This window comes from Sciurus vulgaris (assembly GCF_902686455.1).
Source record: "Sciurus vulgaris genome assembly, chromosome: 12".
Classification (NCBI taxonomy): domain Eukaryota; kingdom Metazoa; phylum Chordata; class Mammalia; order Rodentia; family Sciuridae; genus Sciurus; species Sciurus vulgaris.
In genome coordinates this window covers 61547311-61573584 of record NC_136473.1, presented here as the reverse complement: position 1 = coordinate 61573584, position 26274 = coordinate 61547311, and the positions used below count along the sequence as shown (strand labels likewise).

Sequence of the window (26274 nt, the reverse complement as noted above, 5' to 3'; positions counted from 1 at the left end):
TCTCTGCTTCCTGATTGCCAAGTCCTGAGCATCTTTCCCCTTCCATGCCCTTCTGCCATGATGTTCTGCCTTGCCTCAGGCCCAGAGCAATGGAGTCAGCCATCTGGACAAAGACCTACGAAACCATGAGCCCCAGATAAACTTTCCCTTCTCTATATTGTTCTTTTCAGATCCTTTGGTCACTGTGGTGAAAAATCCTGACTAAGAAACTACCTCTCCAAATTAATTGCAATTATCTTTATTGTTCAGTATTTCTTTCCAATATCTGTTCCATCTTATACAAATATAGCTAAGAACATGCAAATAACTAACATTGCACCTGAAAAACCAAAATCAGTGTCACAATGTACATGCCCCCAAAGCCTGGACACCTTATTCATAGGGAGTTATGCCCAGATCCTCACTTGTTTTTATGGTGACTTATACACAACTCTAAAAGCATCAATTGATTGGCCACTTGCTATGTGCCAGAAACTTCTCTAAATACATCAGATTTGTTGCACTGAATCCTCACTCACTGTCCCATGGGGTAAGTAGATCACCACCTCCATTTTACAGATGAGGAAATGGAAATGGAGGCCAATAGAGGCAAAACAACTTGTCCCAGGACAAAGTGACAAAGCAAGAGACCCAGAATGTGAAGCCAGCCAGCCTGATGACCAACAGTCTTAATCAATATACCCAAGATCAGCTTAGGGATCTCATCTCTGGGCTCACAGCAAGGTAGGCAGCCGTTGGGGAAAAGATGCCACCACATGCTCCCTGAGAGTGACAGGTATACTGGCAGCTGATGCCTTAGTAGTGGGAGAGGAAGGGGAAGGGATAAAAACCTCATAAAGACCTGTACAGCACCCACTCACTCACCATAGGGGGCAGACCCTAACATATTGAAAAGCCCCAAATAGCATCATGATTCTACAGCACAGTGCAATCATTTTTACTCTGCCATCAAGAAAAAAAATCAAACCATGCAAATTGTGTGCTTAGGAAAACAGGAAGGGGGGGAGAGTGTGGGTGATGTATTAAAGGGGTATATTTCCTTGAAACATATCAACTGTTTTGAAACCCTGCCACAATGTTACATAAATAAGGCACTGAGGTTGAAAAAGATGATACACAGTCAAAGAAAGAATTAAAGAAGTGCCAATATCTAGGCACAACTGGATAATGTTCTCATGAATCTTTGCTTCTTTTTTTTTTAATCCATCACTTATGCATAGACTGGGTCTCTGCTGGGTCTTTGTTTCCCAGGCTAGCCTTGAACTCTGGCCTTAAGCGATCCTCCTCCCTCAGCTTCTCAAGATGCTAGGACCATATGCATGTGCCATCATGCCAGGCCCATTGCTTGCTTCACCCAGTTTCTAGTTTTGACAAGAGCAATCCTTTGGCCCACCCTCTCTCAGTTTAGAATCATGGCTTTTGTACTTTTAGCCAGTGTGACATCTAAGGGCTCACAAATTAATTCCATCAGATAATTTAAAGGGACGTGTATTGAAAATAAAGATGTGAACATTAAAAAACAATCTGAGGGAAAAAGACATTCAAGTGGCCTTCCTGGCACAGGGGATGTCAGGTTGGGTTTTTAGCACCTTTTTGCAGCCAGAGCTGAGGCTACAGTGGAAAAGGGCACGTGTTAAGCAAGCAGACTCATTTTCAACCAGAAGCTGCTCACAGCTCCCTGTTTATAGCCTAAGATCGTTGCCTCTTGAAGTTAGATTTTGTTTTATGTCTATCCATATCATATTCTCAAGGCTCCATAAAAACTGCTTTCCAAGTCCCCAAATGAAGCTTATCAAAATCTGACTACTTGAAACACATTTAAACCAAACTTGAAAAAAAAATTTAAAATGGGCATTTCAAACAGAAAAAAATAATAATAATAATATCTTGAAACTTCCCCTCTATCCCTGGTCATCTGGGCATGGAAAAGCCTCCAGGAACTAGGAGACAGGCCCCTATCTTCATGTGCCTACCCTGACCCACCAGCAGTGGCCAGACAAGAGAAAAGCTAATCCACGTAACAAAGGGGATGACCTTGTCTCTTGAGGTGAGGATGCCAGATTCAGCAAATGGAAGTATAAGACATTCAGTTATATTTGAATTGCAGATAAGCCAAAGCAAGATTTTTTTTTTAACCTTAAGTTTCATGCAACATTTTGGGACATGCTCCTATTAAAAATTATTTATTATTTATCTGAAATTCAAATTTAACTGGGTGTCTTATATTTTATTTAACACCTCCACCCTTGGTGCCAGTCCACTAGAGGAGCTGGGACAGGTGGGAGGTGAGGGAAGCAGGGACTCTAATGACTAGACTAGGAATATGGCAAAAAAAAAAATGGCCCAAGACTGGCATTCTCCCTGCCTCCCACCACTCTCTCCATGTTTCTCCAAGGAGGCTCCGGGCTCCAAGTCCATCCTTCCCTGTAGGAATAAATGCCTTCTCTGATTCCTCTGAGCATCACCCTCCAGACATACATCCCTCCCTCACTTCCTCCCATAGAGCTGCACACTGTAGAGCTGCTGGAAACCTGTAAGAACTGGCACGCTTCCACATTCTGTTGTTTCTTATTTTGTTTCTTTTCCAACCAAGGTTCCAAACAGGTTTAGAAGGGCTCTTGATGGGAGGTTTACTTTTCTTTTTTTTTTTTCTTCCCCATAGAGGTCCCCTCCAACCCACTTTTTCAGATGCCAAGAATCACATCAGGCATAATTTCAGGATGGGTATGAAAGCGAGGGCTGAACTAGTATGTCCAACTTGTCCAGCACAAGATTTTATGGACTCCATCCCATGACACTGCCTTGATCCTGGCAGCCGATGCCCTTCCCCCTCACTATCTCATACCTCTGATTAGTGGTCTTTAGTGATCTGCACTCTGTAATCATAGAGATTTAATAAACAAGGAAGAAAGAGCTCTTGCTTTCAGGCTTTCAAGGATGTGCTTGCAGCAAAACATTTATAGCCAAGCTATAAAATGCATGGAAATATGGAGGAAACATTGACACAACAATAAAACGAGGGGTGAGATTAATGATGCCATAATGCAATATGTTTTCATTTGGTGCAGAGAAAATTAATTTTTGAAGACATTTCATTTAACTTCGCAATATCCTGCAGTTTAACCTTTAATGCTTGCAACTTTTTCTTTTACCCACTCTCTTCCCCTTTGAGCCTGAGGATGGGGGAAACAAGTTTTACCTCTAAGCGTAAGTATAGTTTCATGGCAGGTGATCTCTGCCATGGACAGAGGCAAGAAAAGTGGACTGGGGGAACAAAGGATTGCTGGCCATCATTTGCAGCTCTCCATCTCCCACCTCAATGTGGGAGATAATCCGAAATGCAACTTCTAAAAGGCTAAGATGTGTTACCTTCCAGAGCAAGGCACCGGGGTGGGCTGGATGACCAGATCAAGTTGTGCAAGCACTCGAGATACTCGGACCCCTCGAGTTTAAATCCAGGGAAGCAGCGATAGGAGATCACAGTCCCCACTGGGAAGGAGGTCTGGAACTCAGAGATGTTCACATAGCCATTAGAAGATGCTAGAGGTCTCAGGCAGCCTGTGAAATGTGAAAGAAAAAGGGGAAAGTTTCACTTGGTCATCTTTGTACATCTGAAAGTCAAACAGCACACTGGGACTCTTCAGGATTGCCCACTGCATAGAAGAAACAAACAAAACAACATTGCCTGGTTTAGTTGGCTTTTTTTTGCCTCTACCAAAAAACCTAATAAGAACTATTAGAGGAGGAAAATTTGGGGCACACAGTTTCAGAGGTCTTAGTCCATAGATGGTCAATTTCATTCATTTAGAACATCATGGCAGAAAAGTGTGGTGAAGGAAAGTGGCTCAGAACATGGCACCAGGAAGGAGAGGAGGGCGGGGGGAGAGATCCTCCTCTCACTATAGACAAAATATAAATGCCAAGGGCACACCCTCAGGGACCCACCTCCTCCAACCACATCTTACCTATATACAGTTACCACCCACATAATTCCTATTAGGGGATTAATGCACTGATTATGTTAAGACTTTTGTAACCCAATTAGTCAATTAGTTCACCTCTAAACTTTCTTGCATTGTCTCACACATGAGCTTTTGGGGGATACCACCTCTATACCACATAATATAATAGCCTCTGAAGAAGGAAGTACTTTGGTTTTCACCATACAGACTCCTTATTCTACATATAATGCAGATATTTGCTTGTATATTTGCAAATGGGACTAAAAGTGTCAGCTAATTAGTCAGGAATGAGGGTAAGGGAAAGTAGTTGAGTGTGTGATATGGGTGGGCATACCTAGTCAGGTGGTTCTGGCTCTCACTGTACACTTACACTGACATCACCTGAGGGGATTTTCAAAAACACTAATGCCCAGCCCCATGCCCTGGGTTTGGGGATCACTGTCTTTTATTAAAATTCCCCAAGTCATCCTAAGGTGTTGTCAGGGCTGAGATCCACTGAAGAGACCTTAGGAGAGATACACTCCAAAAGCTTCAGTGGTGTGGAAGGGGCTTAGGAAGGTTATGCTTCAAAATTGATTCCATGGGTGGCAGATTATGGAATGGAAACCTGCCTGAGCCAGTACCACTAGACTTTTGAAAATCCATTTGTGTTTTACATGAAATAGGTGAAGAATCCTGCCGGGTAATGGTTTTCAAACTTGAGAAAGACCCAAAGGCTTGGTGCAACACAGACCATTGGGCCTGCTTCCAGGGCTTCTGTTTCTGCAGGTCTAGGTTGGAGCCTAAGGATTTGCACCTCTAAAGGCCCAGGCGCCCCTGCAACTGCTGGTCTGAGGAGCACGCATGGAGAGACATTGCCAGGTAATGAGTCAGTGCAACAAGCACAGAGTTCGTATGCTGTCAGAGGAGAACTGGACCTGGATTCTACATCTGCACTTCTGAAAGCATTAGCTGCCTTTTGGTGTAGAAACCTGTGCAGCCCAGTAGAACATTGCCAATGGCACAGAATTCTGTTGTGTGTGGCATCCGCTGTGATCATGGAATTTTCTTTTGATTTCAGTAGTTTCACTGGAGGGAATAATGACACTGCAGAGCTGGTGTTCTTCCAGGGGAGAACTAATTGTGTGTGAAGTTGACAATGTATAATGAAAATACCTACTCTCCCTTCCAGTCACCAAGTACAGATTGTATGCATCACATGCACAATGGCAGATGGCAGAACCTTTCCACAACTGACTGTGTTAGACAGTGTTAAGTGACTGGAAGGTATGTCTCAGCAAATTGCTTTGGTGGACACCTCAGTACATGGTTCCTGTGCATCAGAGTGAGTGAGGGTGAGACAAGTAGGGTATGGGGGTGCAGGATTTAGGGAAGCGTTCACTCTTGGGTTGGTGCAGTTCCCACCATGCACTCCTATGTCCTGGGAGCACCGAGTTCTGCATTACCCACAGTCTCCACTGTGAACCAGCCAACATTCATGACGGACCATATCTGAAAAGGTGGTGGAGCTCAGATGACAACTGAAAAAGTTCATAGCAAAGTGTGTGTGTGTGTGTGTGTGTGTGTGTGTGTGTGTGTGCATGTGGTGTTTGTATAATAAATAGAATCAATAATTTAGGGGAAAAAAGATAAGCACAGCCAAGCACAGTGGCATATACCTGTATTCCCAGCAACTCAGGAGGCTGAGGCAGGAGAACTGCAAATTCAAGGTCAGCTTGGGCAACTTAGCATGACCCTTAGCAACTTAGTAAGACCCTGTCTCAAAATAAAAGGGCTGAGGCTGTGGCTCAGTGGTAGATCTCCCTCGAGTTTAATCTCCAGTACCAAAAACAAATAAAAAATTAAATAATTAAGATAATCACAGTAATATGAACAACTGAATGCATTAGAACGTTTATGCATAGTTCAACTGAGTTGGCAAGAGTGAATGTGTTTGCTCCTCTTCCTAGGAAGGGCTTGTTCTAACCTACACACATGGATAAACTGGTTTCTCCCAAATAAAAACTAGCTCTGAACCATAGAGAGCTGAAGTCATCCAGACACTATTCTCCAAATCATAAAGTTCCCCAAAAAAAAAAAAAAAAAAAAAAAAAGGCCTTTGAGCAGCCTCTCAGCTCACCCCCAAGGAGATGGCAGGGGTTAAAATTCATACATTTAATCAGAGTTAAGAGAGGGAGATATGCTCACTCTTGGTTGGAAGCAGGATGTCCTAAATATAACAGTAAAAATCTGGCTTCCACTCAATAGTTCAATGTGATTTCCATTTGCACTTCCAGATAATAGAGAGAAACCTCTTCAGGCTTTAGCCCCTGGATCTATAGGTGCAAATAAAAGTTGCAGAATGAAATGTCACTCTAAGGACCAATTATATTCCCCCAGGGGGCTTGGAGAGGTGTCAGGCTATCTTAGGTAACTGATTCCTCATTCCCTATGCTGTGCTAGGTAAATGATTGGGAGGAGGTTGGTGCAGATCCAGCTGGCAGGACCTCTCCAGAGGCAGGGAGTTGCAGGGTGACATGGGGCCACGGCACAGGCCAGGACACCTCCTTCTTGGGATGAAGGCTCTAGGGAAGAATTAAAACAGGGTTGCAGTGTGTATTGTTGTTCCAAGAGACATAACTCTCTTGGGTAGTCAAGGGCTGGGGATGTAACTTAGAGACAGAACTCCTGCCCAGTGTGCACGAGGCCCTGGTTCCTTACATAGCACTGCAAAATACATGCACACACACACACACACACACACACATACATAAATAAAGAGTGGCCAGTCAGCCAGCCCTGCTATTGTTGTAGACCTAGAATAATCCTGTCTTGATTGGGGTCTAACTAAGAGGTGATGGAATGGGAAGCCAATGTGGCCAGACAGAGTCATGGGGAAGCAAGTATCTGAACTCAAAATGACACCTGAAGAGTAAACCATCATAGGGTATGTTTAAAAAGTAATTAGTGGAAAAAGGAATTCCTAAAGAAGCATATAGTACTTATGTGACCCAAAATGAAATAGAGTAGGAGAGAAAAAACCCACAGAGGCTGGAGTCTGAGGTGATTTTCTTCACCATGCCTCTGCAGGGCTGGAGACTGATAACCAATCAGCAAATAATAAAATGTATTTGAATAAGTAGCCCAGTGAAGGAGCAGCTGCTTATTTTGTAGACAACCTCTGAGTATGTAAATAAGTCACATGTCCCCTTTAGAAACGTGATGCAGAACAGGCCAGCACAACAGGCAGTTTCTGAGGGCTGGGAGTGTGGCTGTCTCTGTCCTCCTACTTCCAGAAGCTCCCTTCCTCATGGAGTCATGACTCTTAAGCTCTGGTGTAAGGAAACAATTTATTTCCCACAGTGAGTTGCAGAAAGCAATACTGGAGTCTGCCACTTGTGATTTCCAAGCTCAAAGTTAACATTTGTCTCAACTTTAACATGCCGGGGTTTTGGGGGCAAATGAGATCGCTTTTTTCTCCCTCGAATTATGAATTATACATTGGCTTCATGGTCCTTTTGTCCAAGTCGCATGTCAAAAAATAAAATCAGAATTAATGTGAAATGCTAAGGATTATTTTCACAAACAGGGTCCTCTACGTTGGCCCAGGCAAATTTGAAAAATATGAGAAAATGAATATTCACCACGTGGTTTGGATAAAATTTGAATTTGATGATATTTCTGCTCTTCATTGCATTATAAAAAGGGATAACATTATTAAGAGAAAATAGTCTTCTGTAAGATGGGCTTTAACTATATTCTCACCACCACTGAAATAAGTTTAAGTGCCTCACTGGTTCCATTAAATATACAATAGTTCATCATTGTGTTCACAGCCCAGTTACAAATTTCCTCATTCTTAAACTATTTGATTTTCTATTTTAGGGGGACATCCGGCATGCTAAAGAATAAGCGGTTTTCCATTTATACCATAAAAGTTACCATATGGTGCAACTACCCCAAGCAGTGAAGATGTCCCAGGAACAGTTGGACGAAAGTGGGCAAAGCCATCCACTTCACCATCTCTATTACTCTATCAAAGAACATGTACAATCAGGTCTGAGAGAAGAACAGCTAGCGATGGTGGCTTCCTCCCCATACCTTGACAGATGGGCAGGTTATCCCATGTTCCATCATCACGACATAATGAAACCATGTTGTATAGGTCAGGGTAACGGATCTTGAATCCCTCATGACAGGTGATGATTAACTTATCTCCATGTCTATACGTCTTGTTATGAATCTCAGCATCTTCAATTTGAGGGATACGGCAATCTGCAATTTTGGAAAAGGTAGGAATTACTTTTGGAATTTAAAATGGGTAACAGTTGCACAAGACAGCTCTTATTTTCAGTCCTGGCCTCGACTTACACAACTTCTGGTACATGGTACCTTATTTGGGCTCAGGTGCCCAATGACAAGCACCATAACCTGCTTCACTGGAATAACAGGAAAAGAAGGTTCATGAGGAGAGACCCAGGCATAAAGGGAACTTCATTTCCTGCTAAGATACTTTATACTGATCTTATGAACAATCACACTTTACTTTGATCTTATGAACAATTCTGGAGATAAATGAAGTAAGACAAGATTTGGGAATTAACCTGAACAATCCATCTGGTTATGTATTTGCTGGTTTGTGAACAGCACAACACAATGAGGACTGTCAGACTGGTCCCTGCAGCTGCCCATCAGGCCACCTTCTCCCTGGGGCCCAGCCCAATGAGAAAACATGGTGTGCAGAGCAGCACACTTCAAGCTGCGGCTGTGTTTGTCATTAGAACTTCCTGTCTGCCTTATCTGTTGCTAAAAAGATAAAAAAAAAAAAAAAAAAAATAGAGCAGCACATACTCTTGCCAATCTCACAAAGGCTCAGAACCAGCAGCTGCACTACCTCCTAAAAATGGAGTAGAGCAAAGTGCATGTGTCCAGGAAGGGAAGGCGCAAGCAAAGCTGGGGGTCAGGAGGAGGCTGAGCAGGAGCAAAGAGTCCACACAGAAAAATGAGAAAAAGATAAGATAAAATGGGTGAATGGTAACTATCCACTTCTAACTGTATCTACTTCCAACTTGCCAAAGAGACCATTCTGTTCCTTGCTGCCAAGGTGGGATCCTGTTCTCCCTGCCCCTACTGACCCTAAATACTGCCCAACTAATCCCATCTGGTGTAAGTCACACTGATCATGATGTGTCTCTCTCCATCTCTTATAGGCACATCTCTGCTTAATGGTTCTCATTTTATGCATATTCTCTTTTATTTCTTTTTCATCTCTCTCTCTCCCCTCTCTCTCTTTTGTGGTCCTGGAGATGGAACCCAGAGCTTTGAGCCTGTAAGGCATGCACTCTGCCCATGAGCTACACCCCCAGTCTTGACACTGCTTCTCATTTTAGATGCATATGTGCTTGTTATTATGATCTCTGAATGAGTTATGTTCCAAATTTGTTGGTACTTAATTTTTTCCAACAAGGCAAAGCCCAAGGACAACATTCTGTCCATCACAGAAACTTCTTCCAGAAATTCTTACATGCTGCAAAAAGATTATGATTTCTCAGTCACTCTCCAAAGCCTACTGAATGCACAATATGTTTGGAATAATATTAATGGGAGCCTTGATCTTCAAGTTGCTCTGAGCTTTGCACTGTCTGTCCTGAAACTCTGGACCCTGGGAGCCCTGATGAAGATGAAAAGGAAGAAAAGGAACAGTGGCTGGCTGGTGGATGGCTCTGGTGGCTTAGAACTTTGGTGGCTTTGGAAAGAGCACATCCCAGGAGTTATGCAGGGGTTGGGGTTGGGCATACTTGGAGGGGCTGGGAATCGGACATAACAGACTCCAGAAAACAGGATGTCAGCGATGCAAAAGAGGCAGGCAGAAGGAGCCTGGCAATGGAAGGGCCTGGCAATGGGGCATGAAGGGCAGTGTTCACTCGCTGTCCTGTGTGAGCCATCTGAAGTCAAGTGCACCTAAGCTGTGCCTGTATCTCAGTCTGTCACCACCATTAGCTTGAGAGCAGGACCTGTGTTCCACTTCCTCTGATGTTCCTTCTCTGCTTCTAGACCTGTGTACACACCTGGCAAAGAAGAAAGGGAAGCAGAGTCATCTGAACCTCTGCCCAAGGACCCTGCATGAGCACACCCCTCAGGAGTCTGGTTAACAGGTTCTCAGCCCAGCCCAGCTACTCAGCCTTCCCCTGAGGAAACCTCAGATTATCCTACAGCCTGTGGATTTCAACAGAGTCTCGGCTGGAGAACTGTGTTCTGGTTTCAATTTTATATCTCATTTTTGTGTTACAGGCCATGGAAAGGGGTTTTCTAACTGTTCATGTTTAACCAATAGTTTTTCTACTAGAGTAGCTGAATTCCCTCCAAATCAACCCCAGAATAATCCTGACTGGAGCCACAAGATAATTGATGACTCTTTGCATACCACAGCTGCCTTCTTTTAATGGAAGAATCTGAATTATATTTCTTCAATGGCACCATGCAGAAATTATTCACAGCAAATAAAAACACATTTATCGAGGCATCTGTCTGTAAAATTTTGGCAATGAATAAAATCTATGGCAGTAATTTATATGTTTAAAAACTATTTTCATGATGGACTTAAAATTTGCTCAAGAATTAATTGGTATACTCAGGAGGTAACCAATTATAGACAATAAAAACAATGGACAAAATGTCCATTTGGACATTACTGACCTGTGGATATTGGCTGACCAGGGGCAGAAGCACCCAAGCCTCCATCCCAAGGTTGATTTCTCAGTTTGTGGTATTTAACCAAGAAGGCTTTGAACTTCTAATTAGAACTCCAACTTTCCACACACAGGAGTTGGGTCTATTGCAGAGCATGTGACACAGGGTTTAGAGGGAATTCCCAGACTCCCAAATTCCAATAATTATGTACACTGCTCAAAGAGGAGTGTCCATAGGAAGGAGGGCAGGGACACTTTATGAGGTGGGGGAGCCATGTACCAGCTGGGGAATAAGAAGTTAGAGTTCAAGTTCCATGAGGTAGAGAAGCCAGGAGGGCTGCACCCTAGGAACAAGGAGAAAACCGACATAGGCTGGTTCTAACAAAAACCTAAAGTTTGACAGAAGAAAGAAAAGATCATCTACATTCTCTCCACTTTTTTTCTTTTTTTACATGTGATGTCCAGAATCTACTCCCCTCACTGAAGGAGGGTAAGGCTGAAGAAGAGGCATCTGGCATGAGTATGTGTTCCAGTGAGTTGTCCATGACAGCAAATAACCATGTTCCTTATCTCAATGGAAAGAAAGAATCTGAAACCTGTAGTATCTGAAAAGAAATGTGTGATTTTCAGCCAAGCTCAAGTTTCAAATAGAAATGTAGATGCTTCTCTACTTATGATGGGGCTACGTCCAGCTAAACCCACTGAAAGTCAAAAACATTGTAAGTGAAAATGTATTTAATATAACTAACCCACTGACCACCCTAGGTGAGCCACAGTACACTGGGGAGTCTCAATCATTTCTCCTCAGTTACCTGACTGACTGGAAACTACAGCTTACTGCAGCCCAGATCAAAGAAGAGTATCATACTGCATAATGCAAAGATTTAATTTCAAAATTTGGATTACAGTTTCCATTGATTGTGTATCACATTCACATCATCATAAAGTTGAAAAATCATAAGTTGAACCATCATTAAGTTGGAGACTGTTACATGACTTTCTATAGTGAAAGTACATCAACAGAATTTTTTAAAACCACTTCAAACATATTTTCCTAAGGACTATCAAAATATCAACAGTTAGAATTTAAGTACAGGAGGAGTAAATGGATACTTTCCATATATAACCTAAGGGATACCAATGGCTCCCATTCTGGAAACCATCTTTCACCAGTCCATCACTGTCATTATTTTTATACCCTGCTCTTAGTATCAATGGGATTCAATATAATGAATACCTAAAAGAAGGGCTGAATGATCCTAAGGCAGTATTACACATTTATACCTAAGTAAAAATTAATTTATTAGCTTTGTTAGTGGAGAACAGAATCCTAACAGATGAATGGATCAGGCACAGTAAAAGAAAATTCAAGAATATTTGCCATAACTTGGAATGCTGTTTTTCAAAATGTGAGTTACATGTGAAAATGAATTTGACTCCTTAAAAATGCCAAGTTCCCACCTTAATACTCCCCAAAACTAATCTTGGGAACACTTAAGAGATTCACAATATACATTAGTACATTAAAGGCTCTGAAGTTTTGGCCATAAAGAATTCTACTTAATTTTGCTTAAACCAATTATTGGAAAGCTTATTTATTCATCCAGCTGCTCATTCATTCGTCCAATGAATAACTGAGCACATATTCTAGGCCCAGTGTGCTCTACTTGCTGCAGATGGAGAACTCCAGAATCTTACTCTTATTACTTGCATGGAGGGAGATTGCTAACCAAAAAATTAAGAGACAAATGAGCTAGGAAATAAAAAGCTATGCTCACTGCTATGATGAATGCATAACAAAGTGATAGGATAGGGACTGACTCAGAGACTCATTTAATTTGGGCAGACAGGAAAGGGGTCTCTGAGGAAAAGACATTTATTAAGCTGAGACCTGAATGACAACAAGGATCCAATTATGTGGGGAACTGGGAGAAGAACATTTCAGGCAGAGGAACAGCTAGTACAAAGGCCAAGAAAGAGCCTGGTGTCCTGAAAAACAAAAGAAGGTCTGTGTGTCTGGAATATAGTGATCAAGATGGCCAGACTATGGAAGGATTTGTAGATTAGGGCAGGGAACAGGGGTCCTATTTTAGTGTGATGGGGAGCTCCTGGAGGTTGATAAGCCCGGGTCATGACACAGTCTGATCTATATGTCCTCAAAGGGTTTGCATATGTGCAGTGAAGGATTAACCTGCCCAAAAAGAGGTGGGCTTTTGCCTTCAGCTCCTGGGAGGTAACTGCTAAAACCCTGCAGTGTCCTGCCTGGATGAGTGTCTTTGCTTACCCTGAGGCTTTGGGCCATGCCACATAATCATGCCAACAGTGTGGTTCATACTGGGGACCTTGGGCCCCACTGAATCACCTCAGATCTTGGAAGGATTGGGTATTAAGGTCAGCCACACAGTGGTCTACCGTGCCTACATGACTAAGTCCCAGTAAAACTCTGGACTCCAAAGCTTGGACAAGTTTCCCTGGGGGGGGGGGGGGGGCAATAGTCCATGTATATTGTCATATGTTGTTGCCTGGGCAAATAGGCACTGTCTGCACAGCTCCACCAGGAAAGGACAACTGGAAGCTCACTTGGACCCTGCCTACGCACCTATTCCCTTGGCTGATTTTAATCCATGTGCTTCCATGTAATAAACTTTAATTATCAGTATATTGGCTTTTCAGAGTTCTGAGTCCTACTGAGTCACTGAACGTGAGGGAAGTTTGGAAACCTCCAATCTTATAGTCAATGTCAGAAGTGAGGGTGGTCTTGTGGACTCCTGAACTTCGTATCACAAAATCCTTTTTTGACTCAATATCTACTAACCTCTCCAGAATTACTTTTCCATAGCAGTGCTGTTTCACTCCTGGTGTAAAGAATTACCATTCCAACACAACTCAGAGAATGCGATCAGACCATCACAACGTACATAGCATTAGGTTGCAGAAGCTGGATGGAATCAACTGAGGCAAATTATGAGCATTATGCACATAATGTGAGGCAGAGAAAAGGAGAGGCTGAGCGCTAGTGCTGCTTGGGAAGGCTCTGACTGGAGAGAGAGGGCACTTCATAGAAAAAGAGGCGCCACCACGCAAGGTGGCTTTGCTTCATAAGCAGGGCTGGTCAGGCTGTTTCTTTCTTCTTAAAAGGATATTGATTTTCATGGGACCTGAAGAAGCATCAGAAGAGGACACTCAATACATGTGGCTCTCAGCTAAATGTTAATGTGGAATTGTTAGTAGGTCCCAGCTTAAAACCACTGAGATGAGAATTGGTCAAAGTCATTATGGTAAGCGTGCATCTTGTGCTTAATGTTTGCCTTTGACCTATAGATGGGTACATTTTATTTATTTGCGACTGCCAAAGGCAATCAGCAAATTATTATTTAAAGCATTTTTTAAATATTTAACACTTGGGTGGTAATTCTTTGTGGGTTCTCAGCTGCTCACTCTACAGGACTGAGACTGCTACATATTCCTCTAAACATTCATAGAACATTTACAAAGGCTGATCATACTGGACCATAAAGAAAATCTCAAAATATTGCAAATGACTGAAATTTTGGAGCATGTTTTCTGGCCACAGTAAAATTAAGAAAGAAATTAGTAGAAAATTTCCAGGATGTTTGGAAACTGAGAAATACTTTTCTAAATAATCCATGGATCCAAAGAGAAATAACAATAAAAACAAAATATTTTGGCTGGGTGCAGTGGTGCATGCCTGTAATCCCAGCTATTCCAGAGACTGAGGCAGGAGGATCACAAGCTTGAGGCCAGTCTTTGCAATTTAACAAGATCCAAATAAATACATGAATAAATAATCAAACTAATTTTAAAATAAATATTTTGAATAGAATAACAATGAAAATACTTCATATTGAAATGTATGCTATGTAGATAAAACTATAGCTACAAATTTCCCTCCAAATATAAATATACACATTAGAAAAAGAAATATCTAAAAATTAAGAATGTATATTTCAGTTGTTCAGATCAAGCTTGTTAATCACTTTTTTAAAAATTATGTTTTAGTTATAGATGGATGCAATGACTTTATTTTATTTATTTTTATGTGGTGCTGAGGATTGAACCCAGTGCCTCACACGAGCTAGGTGGGTGCATTACCACTGAGCCACAACCCCAGTGCCTTGTTAATCACTTGATTCAAGTTTTTTATATCCTTATTACCTTTCCCCTCCTGCTTGTTCTATAAATTAGTAAAAGAGGGGTATTTAAAGCACTTGCTGTGATTGTGAATTTCTTCTTAAAAGTTCTGATTTTTGCTTTATAAATTCTGAGGGGTATTATTGGGTGCACGCAAATTTAGAATTATTAACAAATATCCAAAATAAAAGTTCTTATGTGAAAGTTTAAAAAAAGATAGGCAATTAAACCCAAAAAAAAGTTCAAGGAAGTAAAATAAAGATGAGCAAGAGACCAAGAGGGACAGTGCACATAACAATGAAAGAATAAAAAGTAACATCATTACATATTCTGTTTTAAAAAATGAGGATATTACAAAACACTCTAAATCAAGAATTTAGAAAAATTTGATGGAGTCCGATTCCTAAAATAAACAAATAAAAAATGTTCAATTGACCAAGACAGACACAACAAGAAACAGAAAATACTTCTGCAAAATATAAAATAAATTGAATTCAAAATGGAAAATCTTTGCACACACACACAAAAAAAAACTCCAGGCCTAGGTGACTTCCCCATAAATTCCACTATTTGCAGAAGGAATTGCAGCAATCTCACAGAAATTATTTTTTAGTGTTCTCTTCTGAAGACCCACATCAACCGCTTATGAGGTTGATAATGCCATCTGGCAAGAATGTTACAGAAAGGGAAAACTTGAGGCCAATCCATTGAGCAACATAAAAGCAAAACTTAAAAACAAGACATTAGCAAACACAATCCAGCAATAAATTTTAAAACATGTCACAAGTAAGATGCGTTTACTTTAAGAATCCTAGGTTGAATGAACATTTGACCACCAACCAATGTGAATCACAACAGAATAAAGAATTCCAAACAGAACCAAGGAGAAAATTACCATCTTAATAGATGTGAAAAAGCATTTGATGAGATTCAACATCCCATCCGTTCATGATCATAAAAATTTTAAAGCACTCTCAAAATAGGAATGGGAGGAAATATCCTTAATGTAATAAAAAGATATCTTAAAAAAATCTATCACAATAATATGGAAGGCATCCCACTTAGGACTGGAAATAAAACAGTGAGGTTCACTCTTTCCACTTGTATTCAGCATTATAATAGAGTTCCAAACCAAAGTAGGGATGCAAGAAAAGGAAACACAAGGTCAGAAAGAAATAAAAGTTGTACCCTTCACACATCACTCAATTACATATATGGTAAAACCCAAAGAACTTACAGTCAAATCAGCAATGAGTTTATCATATATGAATTTCCACATATGACCAATTTTGTTTTTTAAACTGGGGTTTGGACACAGGGGTGTTCAACCACCAAGCCATATCCCCAGTCCTTTTTGGTATTTTATTTAGAGACAGGGTCTCTCTGAGTTGCTTAAGGCCCTTGCTAAGTTGCTGAGGATGGCTTTGAACTTGCAATCCTCCTGCTTCAGCCTCCCAACTCGCTGGGATTACAGGCACGTACCACTGTGCCCAGCTCATAGGTGACCAATTTAAAAAAACAAAATATAAAATAATTTTCCTCAGGAACAAAAAAAAAAATTGTGTTTCTAGGCACAAATCTAATGAAAGGTATATAAAACCTATATACAGAAAACTATAAAACAAGAGAAAAATTGTAGAGGACCTAAAAATATGGAATATTCCATGTTCCTCAATTGGGAAGACTCATATTGCAATTTAACTATAAATCCCATACAATCATATTAAAAATTCAAACTTGTCTTGATAATTGACATGCTGATTCTAAAATTCATGTGGAAATGCAAAAGAACAAGAGTCAAGACAATGTTTAAGAGCAAGGAAACTGGCTCTACCGGAATTTAGGGTGTATTACAGAGCTATAATGATTCAAACAGCATCACACCGACACAAAGAAAGATGATGAAACATCACAGAAATTCCTGAACCAGGACCTCTGTCTTAAGAGGGGAACAAATCATCTTTCTAATGACAAGTGCTGGATTGTATGATACACATGTGTCACGTCCAGATGGGTTCAAGATCTAAATGTGAAAGGCAGCACAGTAAGGTTCTGAGAAGACTACATAAGACAATATCTCTGTCAGAGTATAAAAACATCATTTTTAACAAGACAAAATAAATTTTTAAAGTGTCAGCATAAAGAAAAAGATGGATAAACTTCACTACATGAAAAGTAACATTTTCTGTTCATCGAATGGCACTAATGATCAGAGTAAAAATGTAAGCCACAGAACAGATTTGTGACACTTTCAACAAAGGACTTGCATCCAGTATATCTAAAAACTCCTAAAAATCAATAAGGAAAAGGCAACTGATAAATAGGGAAGTGGATTTCAGAGGCACTTCTAAGAGAGAATAACAAGCTGGTCATTAAATACACAAAAAGGTGTTTAACCTCATTATCCACCAGGGAAATGCACATTAAATCCAGAAGTACCTGATGGCTAAAATATTGACACCACCAAGTGTTGGCAGGGAACAAACCCTACTCTTGGGAGTGTCCATCAGAACAACCCCTTTGGGAGACCAGCATTACCTATTAACACTGGACATACACACATCCTCTGCCTCAGCAGCTCCACTCTGGTGTAGTCAGGAGAAACGAGACAATATACATCCATCAGCAGGTATGTTCAAGCATATTCAAAATGGCAGTATTTGTAACAGAAGCCAACTGGGAAAACTCTAATTTCCATTAACATTAGAAAGTTCAAAGTATGCTATATTCATATATTAGAACACTATGCAGGCTGGGGAGGCAGCTCTGTTGTAGAGTACTTGTCTAGCCTGTGTAAGGCCCTGCATTAGATTCCCAGCACCAAAAAAGTAAAAAATAGAAATGATCAGACTAGCCAGGAGGGGTGGTGCATTCCTGTAATCCCAGTGGCTTGGAAAGCTGAGGCAGGAGGATCACAGCTTCAAAGGCAGCCTCAGCAATTTAGTGAGGCCCTGTCTCTAAATAAAAAATAAAAAAGCACTGGGGATGTGGCTCAGTAGTTAAGTGCCCCTGGGTTCAATCCCTAGTACAAAAAAACTCAGACTACAACTGCAGGCAATAATATGTATGGATTTAACTAGCATAAAGTAAATCAGACATAAAATAATCCCTATGCTATAATCCCATGCATATGAACTCAAATAAGGCAAAAGTAAACTTGAAACAGTATCATGTTTAGGAACACATGTTCTTTTTAAAAATTGTTTATTTTATTTTTAGACTGCATTTTGATTCATTTTACACAAATGGGGTACATCTTTTCTATGGTTGTGCACCATGTAGATTCTTATCATTTGTGTAGTCATACATGTACATAGGGTAATGATGTCTGCCTCATTCCACCATTCTTCATACCCTCCCTCATTTCCCTCTACATAACCTAAAGTTCCTCTATTTCTCTCTCACCCCCACCCCCTACACCATGGGTCAGGTGATTATGACAGGAAGTGACTGCTACCTCTCAGGAAGGGGAGGAGGCAGTGATGGGGAGTAGGCTTCTGGGGACCCAGCAGTATCCCATTTCTTGAATAAAAGTGACTTTTGTGTTGCTTTGCAATAGTTTGTTGAATTGTTTGGTTTTATTAACTTTCTTATGTAAGTATTATATTTCATTATTGTTACTTTGTGTGTGTGTGTTATTAGGAATTAAATCCAGGGCCTCACACATGCTAGGCAAGTTCTCTACCACTGAGCTATATCCTCTATTTCATTTCATTAATTTTTAAAAGGCTAAGACAACAACAGCAAAATTAATCCAAAATGGAGAACAAGGAAATTCACTGGAAATGTAACCATGTCTCCCAATTCCACTGGAGCCTCTGGGTCTGGCAATTAGAGTGCTTAACAGAATATCAGGGGATGAATGACTAATCATATTGAGGTGGCACTGAAGTTCCCAAAGGCATTAAAAATCTTAATTATTTTTCAAAAATTTTCAAGAAGATCATTTGACTTCTAAATGTAGATTATGTAGATTGGTGGAGAAAACTGGGTTTGGGTCAGCTTCACCCTAGAGGACAAATATTTCTGATTTCCTGCTTTTCTCTTGATAAATACAATTTTAATTATTTTATCTTTAAAGAAACTTCGAGGTCACTTTCCATTTTCTGCAAAGTAGCCCTTATGTCCAGATGATGGGAAGCACTGGGGGCCAGGAGGGAGTCAACTCTTTTGGGCTGAGGACTTGCAGAGCTCCTACCCAACCTCCTGATGCTCTGCTTGTGGAGTGCCCATGGCAAATACCTCAAGATGCCGCGGAGGCTGCCAGCAGGTGCTTGCTAAATTTAGATTCCTAGTGCATAAGAAGCTTTGAGCTTGGCACCTGCAAATGTGCTTCATTCACACACCCCTGGGGCAGTTCCCGTATAGTCAAACATGGAGATGCACTGTCTGATGAAATATGCAAGGCCAGTCCCCCTGATTATGTAGACTGAAGACAGCAGTCAAACTGCAAAGGCTGGCTCGAAATTTGACAACTCCCAGCCCATCTCTTAGGAGCTGGGTCAGCCAAGTGTAATTAGATTCAAATCCTAGCAGGCTGGGGGGTCGCTCTGCACACTGAGGCCTCTGGCTCTTGAGACCCAGTGTGGGGCTCCGAGGAGGTCTGAATTAATACCTAAAAGGACTCACAAGATGCTGACCAGGGAGACAAGATCAGCGCTGAACTGCTGCAGACTGTCATGAGAGAAGATGAATTCCACTTGAGATGGGTTTGGAAGGACTTCCGTGGGGGTAGCCCTGCATTTTTCATAAGCAGTCAACCTAATTCTGGGTTGTTCCAGCTGTGAATTGGTGAAAAACTGTTTTCTGGGGAATCTCTGCAGTCCACTTGGTATTCAAGGATCAATGCATGTCCTTTACTCACGATGTGAGGAGGATCTGAACAATGCTGATGTTGTTGTTCTCCATTTGCCTAACGATTCTGCCACTTAAAGCCACCCCCACCTCCAGGACTCCTGTACAGACAGGGCGGGATCCCAGCCCTGTCTGTGACACGGAGCTCGAGCCACAGTGGGTTAAAGAGTGACGCTGCTCTAATTTGGACCTTCCTGCCACACTTACAGGGCTGGTTGCACAGACTTGTGAACCCTGCCTGTGGCGGCCCAGCTGTTACCCTGCAATGGTGATAACTGATTATTTCTGTCACTTATCTTTACTGTATCTGCCCCAGTCTGGCCTGACCTTATTTCCTCTGGATATTTTTTCCTTTCAAGTCATGACCACATTTAAGTTAAAGAAATCTTTTTTAAGAGCAAAAACCAAATCACACTGAAGGGAGGGAGTATAAGGCATACAGTAACTTCTGCAAACCACAGCATGAGAAATGTCAGTGGTGCTGGGGATGTACTGGTGGGGCACCCTCTGCTCTTTCCCCACCTTAGAAGATGGAAAATGAGAAGAGAATATCTTAGAGGGAAGATAGGTAAATATTTGCCCTGTGGGCAGAGGCTGTCATTTTTGATAACTAATATCTACGGCAATAAGAAAGAAATTTTAGATGACAGAAAACACACGAGAAGAGAAGGATGCTAAATAAAACATTTTTAAAGCATCCGTCTGTTTTGGCGAAGCTTCTGGAGCTGGGAGATGATTTGCCTTAATATACAAGCACCTGTAAAAAGACTACCCTGCTTTTGAAAAATGCCTGTACCCCACAGTTTTGATGAATAAAGGAGTTAGCTGCCAACTTAATTGCCAGTTCTAGCTTATGGGTCAAGTTGGATCTTTTAATTGAAAACTTATAATGTAGTAATAATACTTAAACTCACATTGCACCTTTTCCCCAGGAAGCTTCTTAACATCAAATTATTCATCTTTTATAGCAATTCCGGTCAGGTCTATGGGAGCCAATATATTTTAGTAAGTACTTAAAAATATTGCTTGATGAATGAATTATATTTTTTTCTCTTTCACACTCTGCAAGTAAAAAGAAGGGTTAAGCATGGAGACACAGCCAGCTGGGGGTGTGGCAGGGACAGCTCTTCTCCTGGGTTCTATGCTGCCTTTAGCTACAATCAGATAATGAGGTAACAGGGACCTTGAGACAAAAATCGTAACTGGATGGGGTCCCTGGGTGCTGCTGGAATTGCCCTGAGAGCTTTTAGAAATCACCTGGCCTGGGTTTCCACTAACCAGAATGATGAAAGCAGGGTCTCTTGGAATGGGTTCCTGGCACTTTTATTGTTAAAAGTGCTACAGGTCATTCCGACCCACAGTTTGGATTGCACACCTCTGGTGTGAGAGAAAGGGCATGGAACTGGTGGGAGTCACGACATTGGACTCATTCACAGCTTACTTGCTGTGCACCTTGCATATGTCACTTAAACTCTTATAGGCCTTAGTTTCTTTGTATGTAAAGTGACAACATTGGCATTTTCTGATTTTAAGAATGAATGCTCTCCAAGGATTTCTGCTGAACACTAGAGAAAACCACGTTCTCTTCTCCCTTTTAAAGCCATATCAAACCACATTCCTGAATAAGTGGACCTCAAACTATGAAAGTCTAAGAATCATCTGGGAGAGGTTTAGAAATGCAGATTCCTTGGCCCCACCCCCAGCATGCCAAGGGAGGATCCAAATACGAATTTTCAACAAGTTCTGATGTAGGTGATCTTTGGAACAAGCTTCAAGAAGCCAGTGTCCTGCACAAACAGGTTGTTACCAAATGTGTTGATAGCAGGCAGCCTCCCAAAGCGGGTAATAGGCCTGGGGTGATTTTGGTAGGTATCACTTGCTCCCTCTTCTCTCTTCTCCACACTTACAGAGCTTGGTTCCTCTCCCCTGGGAAAATCCTTGGTTAGGTGAGAAGAGCATCCTGGAAGGCACACATCTGGATCTGAATCCCAACTCTGCCAGTACCTACGAGGCCATGGGGAATCGACCTCTCTGAGCCTCCACTTTCTTGTCTATAAAATAAGGTCCTAGAACCTATTTTGTAGGGTTGCTATAGTAATTAAAGAAGATACTGTATATCAAGCAGAGGTACTAGTCCATAAACTAGACACCTCCTTAAAACAATGTAGTCTTTTGGGGGAAAGGAAAATAAAGGGAATATGCAGACCAGGGACAGGCAGACGTGTTGGGGGTGGTAGGGTGGAGCAGTGCCCAGAGAGGCTTTGCCTTAACCCACTAGGGGGCAAAAAGCAGGTTCCAGACTATGTCTAGCTGTTCCTCCTCATTCAACCCCTGCCTCCCTCAATCTCTGTCCACCTTTGTCAGCATCGCCAAATACATGACCCAGGAAGGACAACTCAATTCACAATAATGCCCTACACATAACTCAGACTCATCTGCACTGACACTATTAACGGTGGCCCGAACAATTATAAAGTATTTACTAAGCCAATCAGAGGTATGGGATAAAAAAATACTCATGCGCCATCCTCGTGTATGAATGATTAAAAATAGCTGAGGCCAACTCACTTGGAACCCAAACATCAGTATAAGAAGAGACCAGGAAAAATATCAGTAACTCCTGGAGGAGCTCAAAGTGAATTTCCATGGGGCACAGTCCCACCTGCGGGATGCCAGTCGTAACCAGACAGCCAGTCTAAAGATTGTGGGAGCATCAGGTAAAGGCAGAGGCAGAGGAACTGCAGCAGACCCCTGGCCAAGTGACTAAAGATGAGAAGGAAAAAAGCTGCATCTGCATTTGAGTTTTCTTTTCATACCTGGTGGCTAAGAACTGCCTACTCAGATTTGCCGGTAATAAAAAGCAATTGTGGGTGCCCGGAGCTGGGTTTGTAAATACATCCTCCTCCTAGATTGAGTGTCTCTTCCTACAAAGCAGTGAAAGGCCAAATGAGGCTGTTCTTTAGGTTCTGAGGCAAATCTCATGTCTTCAAACGTGTTTCCCTCTGTTCTGCAGCCACAGATCCCTTTCAGCTCTGCCCTTCCCACAGTGCTGCGGTTGTACCCAGGGTTCTGGATCCCAAGTAGTAGATTCTGGGTGTCCAAGGATAGGCTCTGCCTAGGCAGCACTCTGCAGGGTGCCTTTCATGTGTGGTTTAAACAATGTGTCTGTCTACCTGACCCCTCTGTTCCTTTTCAACTCAGGAATTGACTTACCTACTACAGAGAAAGACTTTCCTGAGAAGCCTCTGTTTAGGTAGTTCATTTTTAAACAAGCAACACTGTGTAAAGGTGCACGCAAGGTCTCTTAATGACATTCTGCTGGGATTAAGAAGAGCTCCTTGGTCGTAAGCTGTTTCAGGCACCTGCTCTGGAAGACTCTTGCTTAAACAAGCTGTCTGTTAAAGTGGAGGCACTCTGCCATCACGAAAATACTTTATTTACATAATTAGGATTTATCTGAAATTAACTTGAAACCGAGTGACCAATGCAACCAGTAACTGTTCTCAGAACTGCTCATGGAAGATGGTTGGGAAGGAAGAGAAAGGTCCCCCTCCACCTTGCAGAGAAGAACTCAGTGAGAAAGACCTCAAATATTAAAACCCCATTTCATAAAAATTCAAGTTTGCAGTGGCTCTAGTTTAGTATTCTTCTACTTCTAAAAACACCCACTCCAGAAAAGCAAACTCAAAGAAGAAGAGAGTTGTGTTTCTGCACACACAGCTTTTCACCTACACCCAAAGGTGCTCAAGGGACACTCAATCCACCAAGATGCTCCTGCTAGAGGGACCTGGCTTTTAAAAACATCATTAACCACGTTAGGCAGGAATAAGAATCTGAAGGGAGGCCGTACTTGGATGTTGTATAACATTGTCTCTGAACCTAAATAAGACTCTCGCCCTACACAGGAATGGCATGCGATTCACTATTGAGTTCTCTATTTAAAATTTAAACAAAAACAAAAACTTCTGTCTAGCTAGTATAACCAACACCATAAGGGCTAAGATATATTCTGTAGCCCAGCTGTACCAATATAAGCAGGGAAATATTTCCATTACTACTGACAATCAATAGGTTTGGGCAGGGCATAAATATTATGCCCTAATAATATTTATTCATAATATAAATGGACCTGGAGCTGATTCTATTCTAGTGTCCTTGGAATAATTCTTTTAACATACAGTACTTCTTTAAGGTGTGCGAACCCAAGTGAATTAGCACAGTGCTGACTCCAGCCCTCTGCAAAGGTTTCAGGGAGGAAGTAGCATCTTTAATTGTCCTGATGTGACATGCGTGTTGAATAAGTGTTTGTAGTGAGTCATGTAAAGTCAATCTTATTTCACCTCGACCACTACTTGAGTGGTTTTGGAAAGAAGGATGGTGGCTGGCACCATGGCCTTCATGTATCAGCATCCCTGTGTCCATGGGGCATAGTCTCAGTCCTGTATCAATCCCAGGGTCTCTTCTCCACCCTATGGGCTGCCTCCCCTGTTCCCTGCATCATAGACATTTTTACTCAAGCTTAGGGTCACGAGGTGACAGTCCTGCAGAAGCAGCCTGGAGCAGAGACAATTCTCAGGTTAGAGATTTAGGTGCCACAAAAGGAATTCATTCCCTATAGTATCAGTTCTGTAAGTCCAAATTAAAATGGAGTTGATCTGGAACCAGTGATTTAGATTGGGATTAGGGGCCGTGTAAGAAGGGACAAGGGCTGACCCATGGGGCAGAATGAGGCGGAGCAGACACCCATGTGAGCACGCAAGAGGACTTTTGCCTAATCCACCTTACTTGGCTACTATACAGCCTGATAATGCATATGAATTTATACTTTAAAAATTTGCTTCTCCGACAGAACTGATCAGCAGTAGCATGAAAGATTGGAAGGAGTCCAGGCAACTGTGACAAGCCCTGGGTTTAGAACAGGTCTGTTGCTAAATCGTCATTTAACTCCAGGAAGGCTCTTAAGAGCCTCCTTTGAGATTCAGCTTCTCTATCTGCCAAACAAAAACTAAATCAGAGCAAGAGCCTGGTTGTGTGACTTCTATGAGCCCCTTCAACCCAAAACTGGATGATGTCATTTGTTGTAACAATGAGCTCTGGTAAAGCTGATTAGAGTGGGGTTTTTGTGACATGAAGAAGGTCAAACACAACCTTAAAAAGGCTGGCTTAGAACTAGTTTCAATTCTGTCACTTCCTTCTTAGCTGTGTGACCTTGACCAAGTGAGTGATCCTCTCTGAGACACAGTTTCCTAACCGGGATAGGAGAACAGTAAGACTTGTCTTGTAGGGTGGTTTGTGCATTTTAAATCAAACATAAAACTTTGAAAGCACTTTAAACTTTAATGACCTATAAAAATGTGATAAATAATTGTTATTATTATTAATGTTATAGCAAAAAATTCATTAGCTTTCTAAGAATTACCTGGCAAGGAAAATAGCTTAGTTCAGCAGTCCTTACTATTCACCCAGCATAAATCCTAAGCAAGGACAAGGATTACTTACAAAGCAGAAAAAATGTCCTGCATGGTATAGTCTCTTGGGTGTTGCCCATCAACCTCCTCCTAAGTCATATACAATAAAGAAGGCCTAGGATATTAGCAATAATGATTTTCTCCACCATCAAGGCAACAAAGACAATCTCTTCATAAGATTTTTCAAGGATCAATAAAATGAACACTAAGATTAAAAATAATCCTAATCTTATTCACAATGGAATATTACTCAGCCTTAAAGAAGAATGAAATTATGGCATTTGTCGGTAAATGGATGGAGGTGGAGAATATCATGCTAAGTGAAATAAGTCAATCCCAAAGAATCAAAGATCAAATGTTTTCTCTGATATGAGGATGCTAATTCACATGCAGGTGGGGGGGCTAGGAAAGAACGAGGTCCTCTGGATTAGACAGAGGGGAGTAAAGAGATGGGAGGGGGTATGGGGAAAGGAAGGATAATAGAATGAATTGGACATTATTATATATGATTACATGGCCTGTGTGATTCTACATTGTGTACAAACAGAAGAATGAGAAATTATATTCTATTTATGTGTGATATGTCAAAATGCATTCTACTGTCATGTATAACTAATCAGAACTAATTTTTTTAAAAAATCACTTTTTGCGCAATAAAAGGCAAAAAAATAAAATAAACATACCATTTTATTATTTGTAGAAAAGTGGTACCTATTTTTCCAAAGTTTTCCAAACTAATGGCTGGAGCCAACACCATAACTGGAATTCAGAGACCTAGACCCTCCTTAGGGGACCTGGGGCCTTGGTTCAGGCTGCATAATAAATGAGCTGACTCCTCCCAGTCCCTCCCAGCACATTTGGGACTGAACCAGGTACACAGACTCATACAATAGAAGCCTTCTACTCCAAGAACTTCCCAGTCCTTTTCTTGGAATTACTATACAGCTTATGGAGTTGGAAAGAAGCTCATCTAAAAAGTGATCAACTCCTCGCCACCCCAGATGATCAAATAACAGAAGGCATCATCTTTGGGTAATATTCAGGAAAGCTGTTCTGGTTTTCTTTGTTCCCTGAGGTCCCTGTGTTATCTGGGTTTTAAGCACTGGGTATCTTAGGCCACAGGTTTTTGCAGGGAGGTTTATTTGGAAGCAACAAAGTAAACTTTTAATT

General features: G+C 41.4%; 1 protein-coding gene across 10 annotated transcripts in view; it reads right to left on the bottom strand.

Annotated features, from left to right (window-relative positions):
* SUSD4 (sushi domain containing 4) overlaps window positions 1-26274 on the bottom strand; it is a 132398-nt gene that overhangs the window by 36497 nt on the left and 69627 nt on the right. For 8 of the 10 annotated variants that reach the window (XM_079106695.1, XM_079106697.1, XM_079106696.1 and 5 more), the window contains 2 exons: window positions 8043-8216; window positions 3371-3558 (listed from right to left, as the gene is read on the bottom strand). In XM_079106695.1, coding sequence (XP_078962821.1) covers window positions 3371-3558; window positions 8043-8216 — 362 coding nt within the window. Of the gene's footprint in view, window positions 1-3369; window positions 3559-8042; window positions 8217-26274 lie in introns of all 10 variants that reach the window. The other 2 variants (XM_079106701.1, XM_079106698.1) reach the window with 1 other exon arrangement.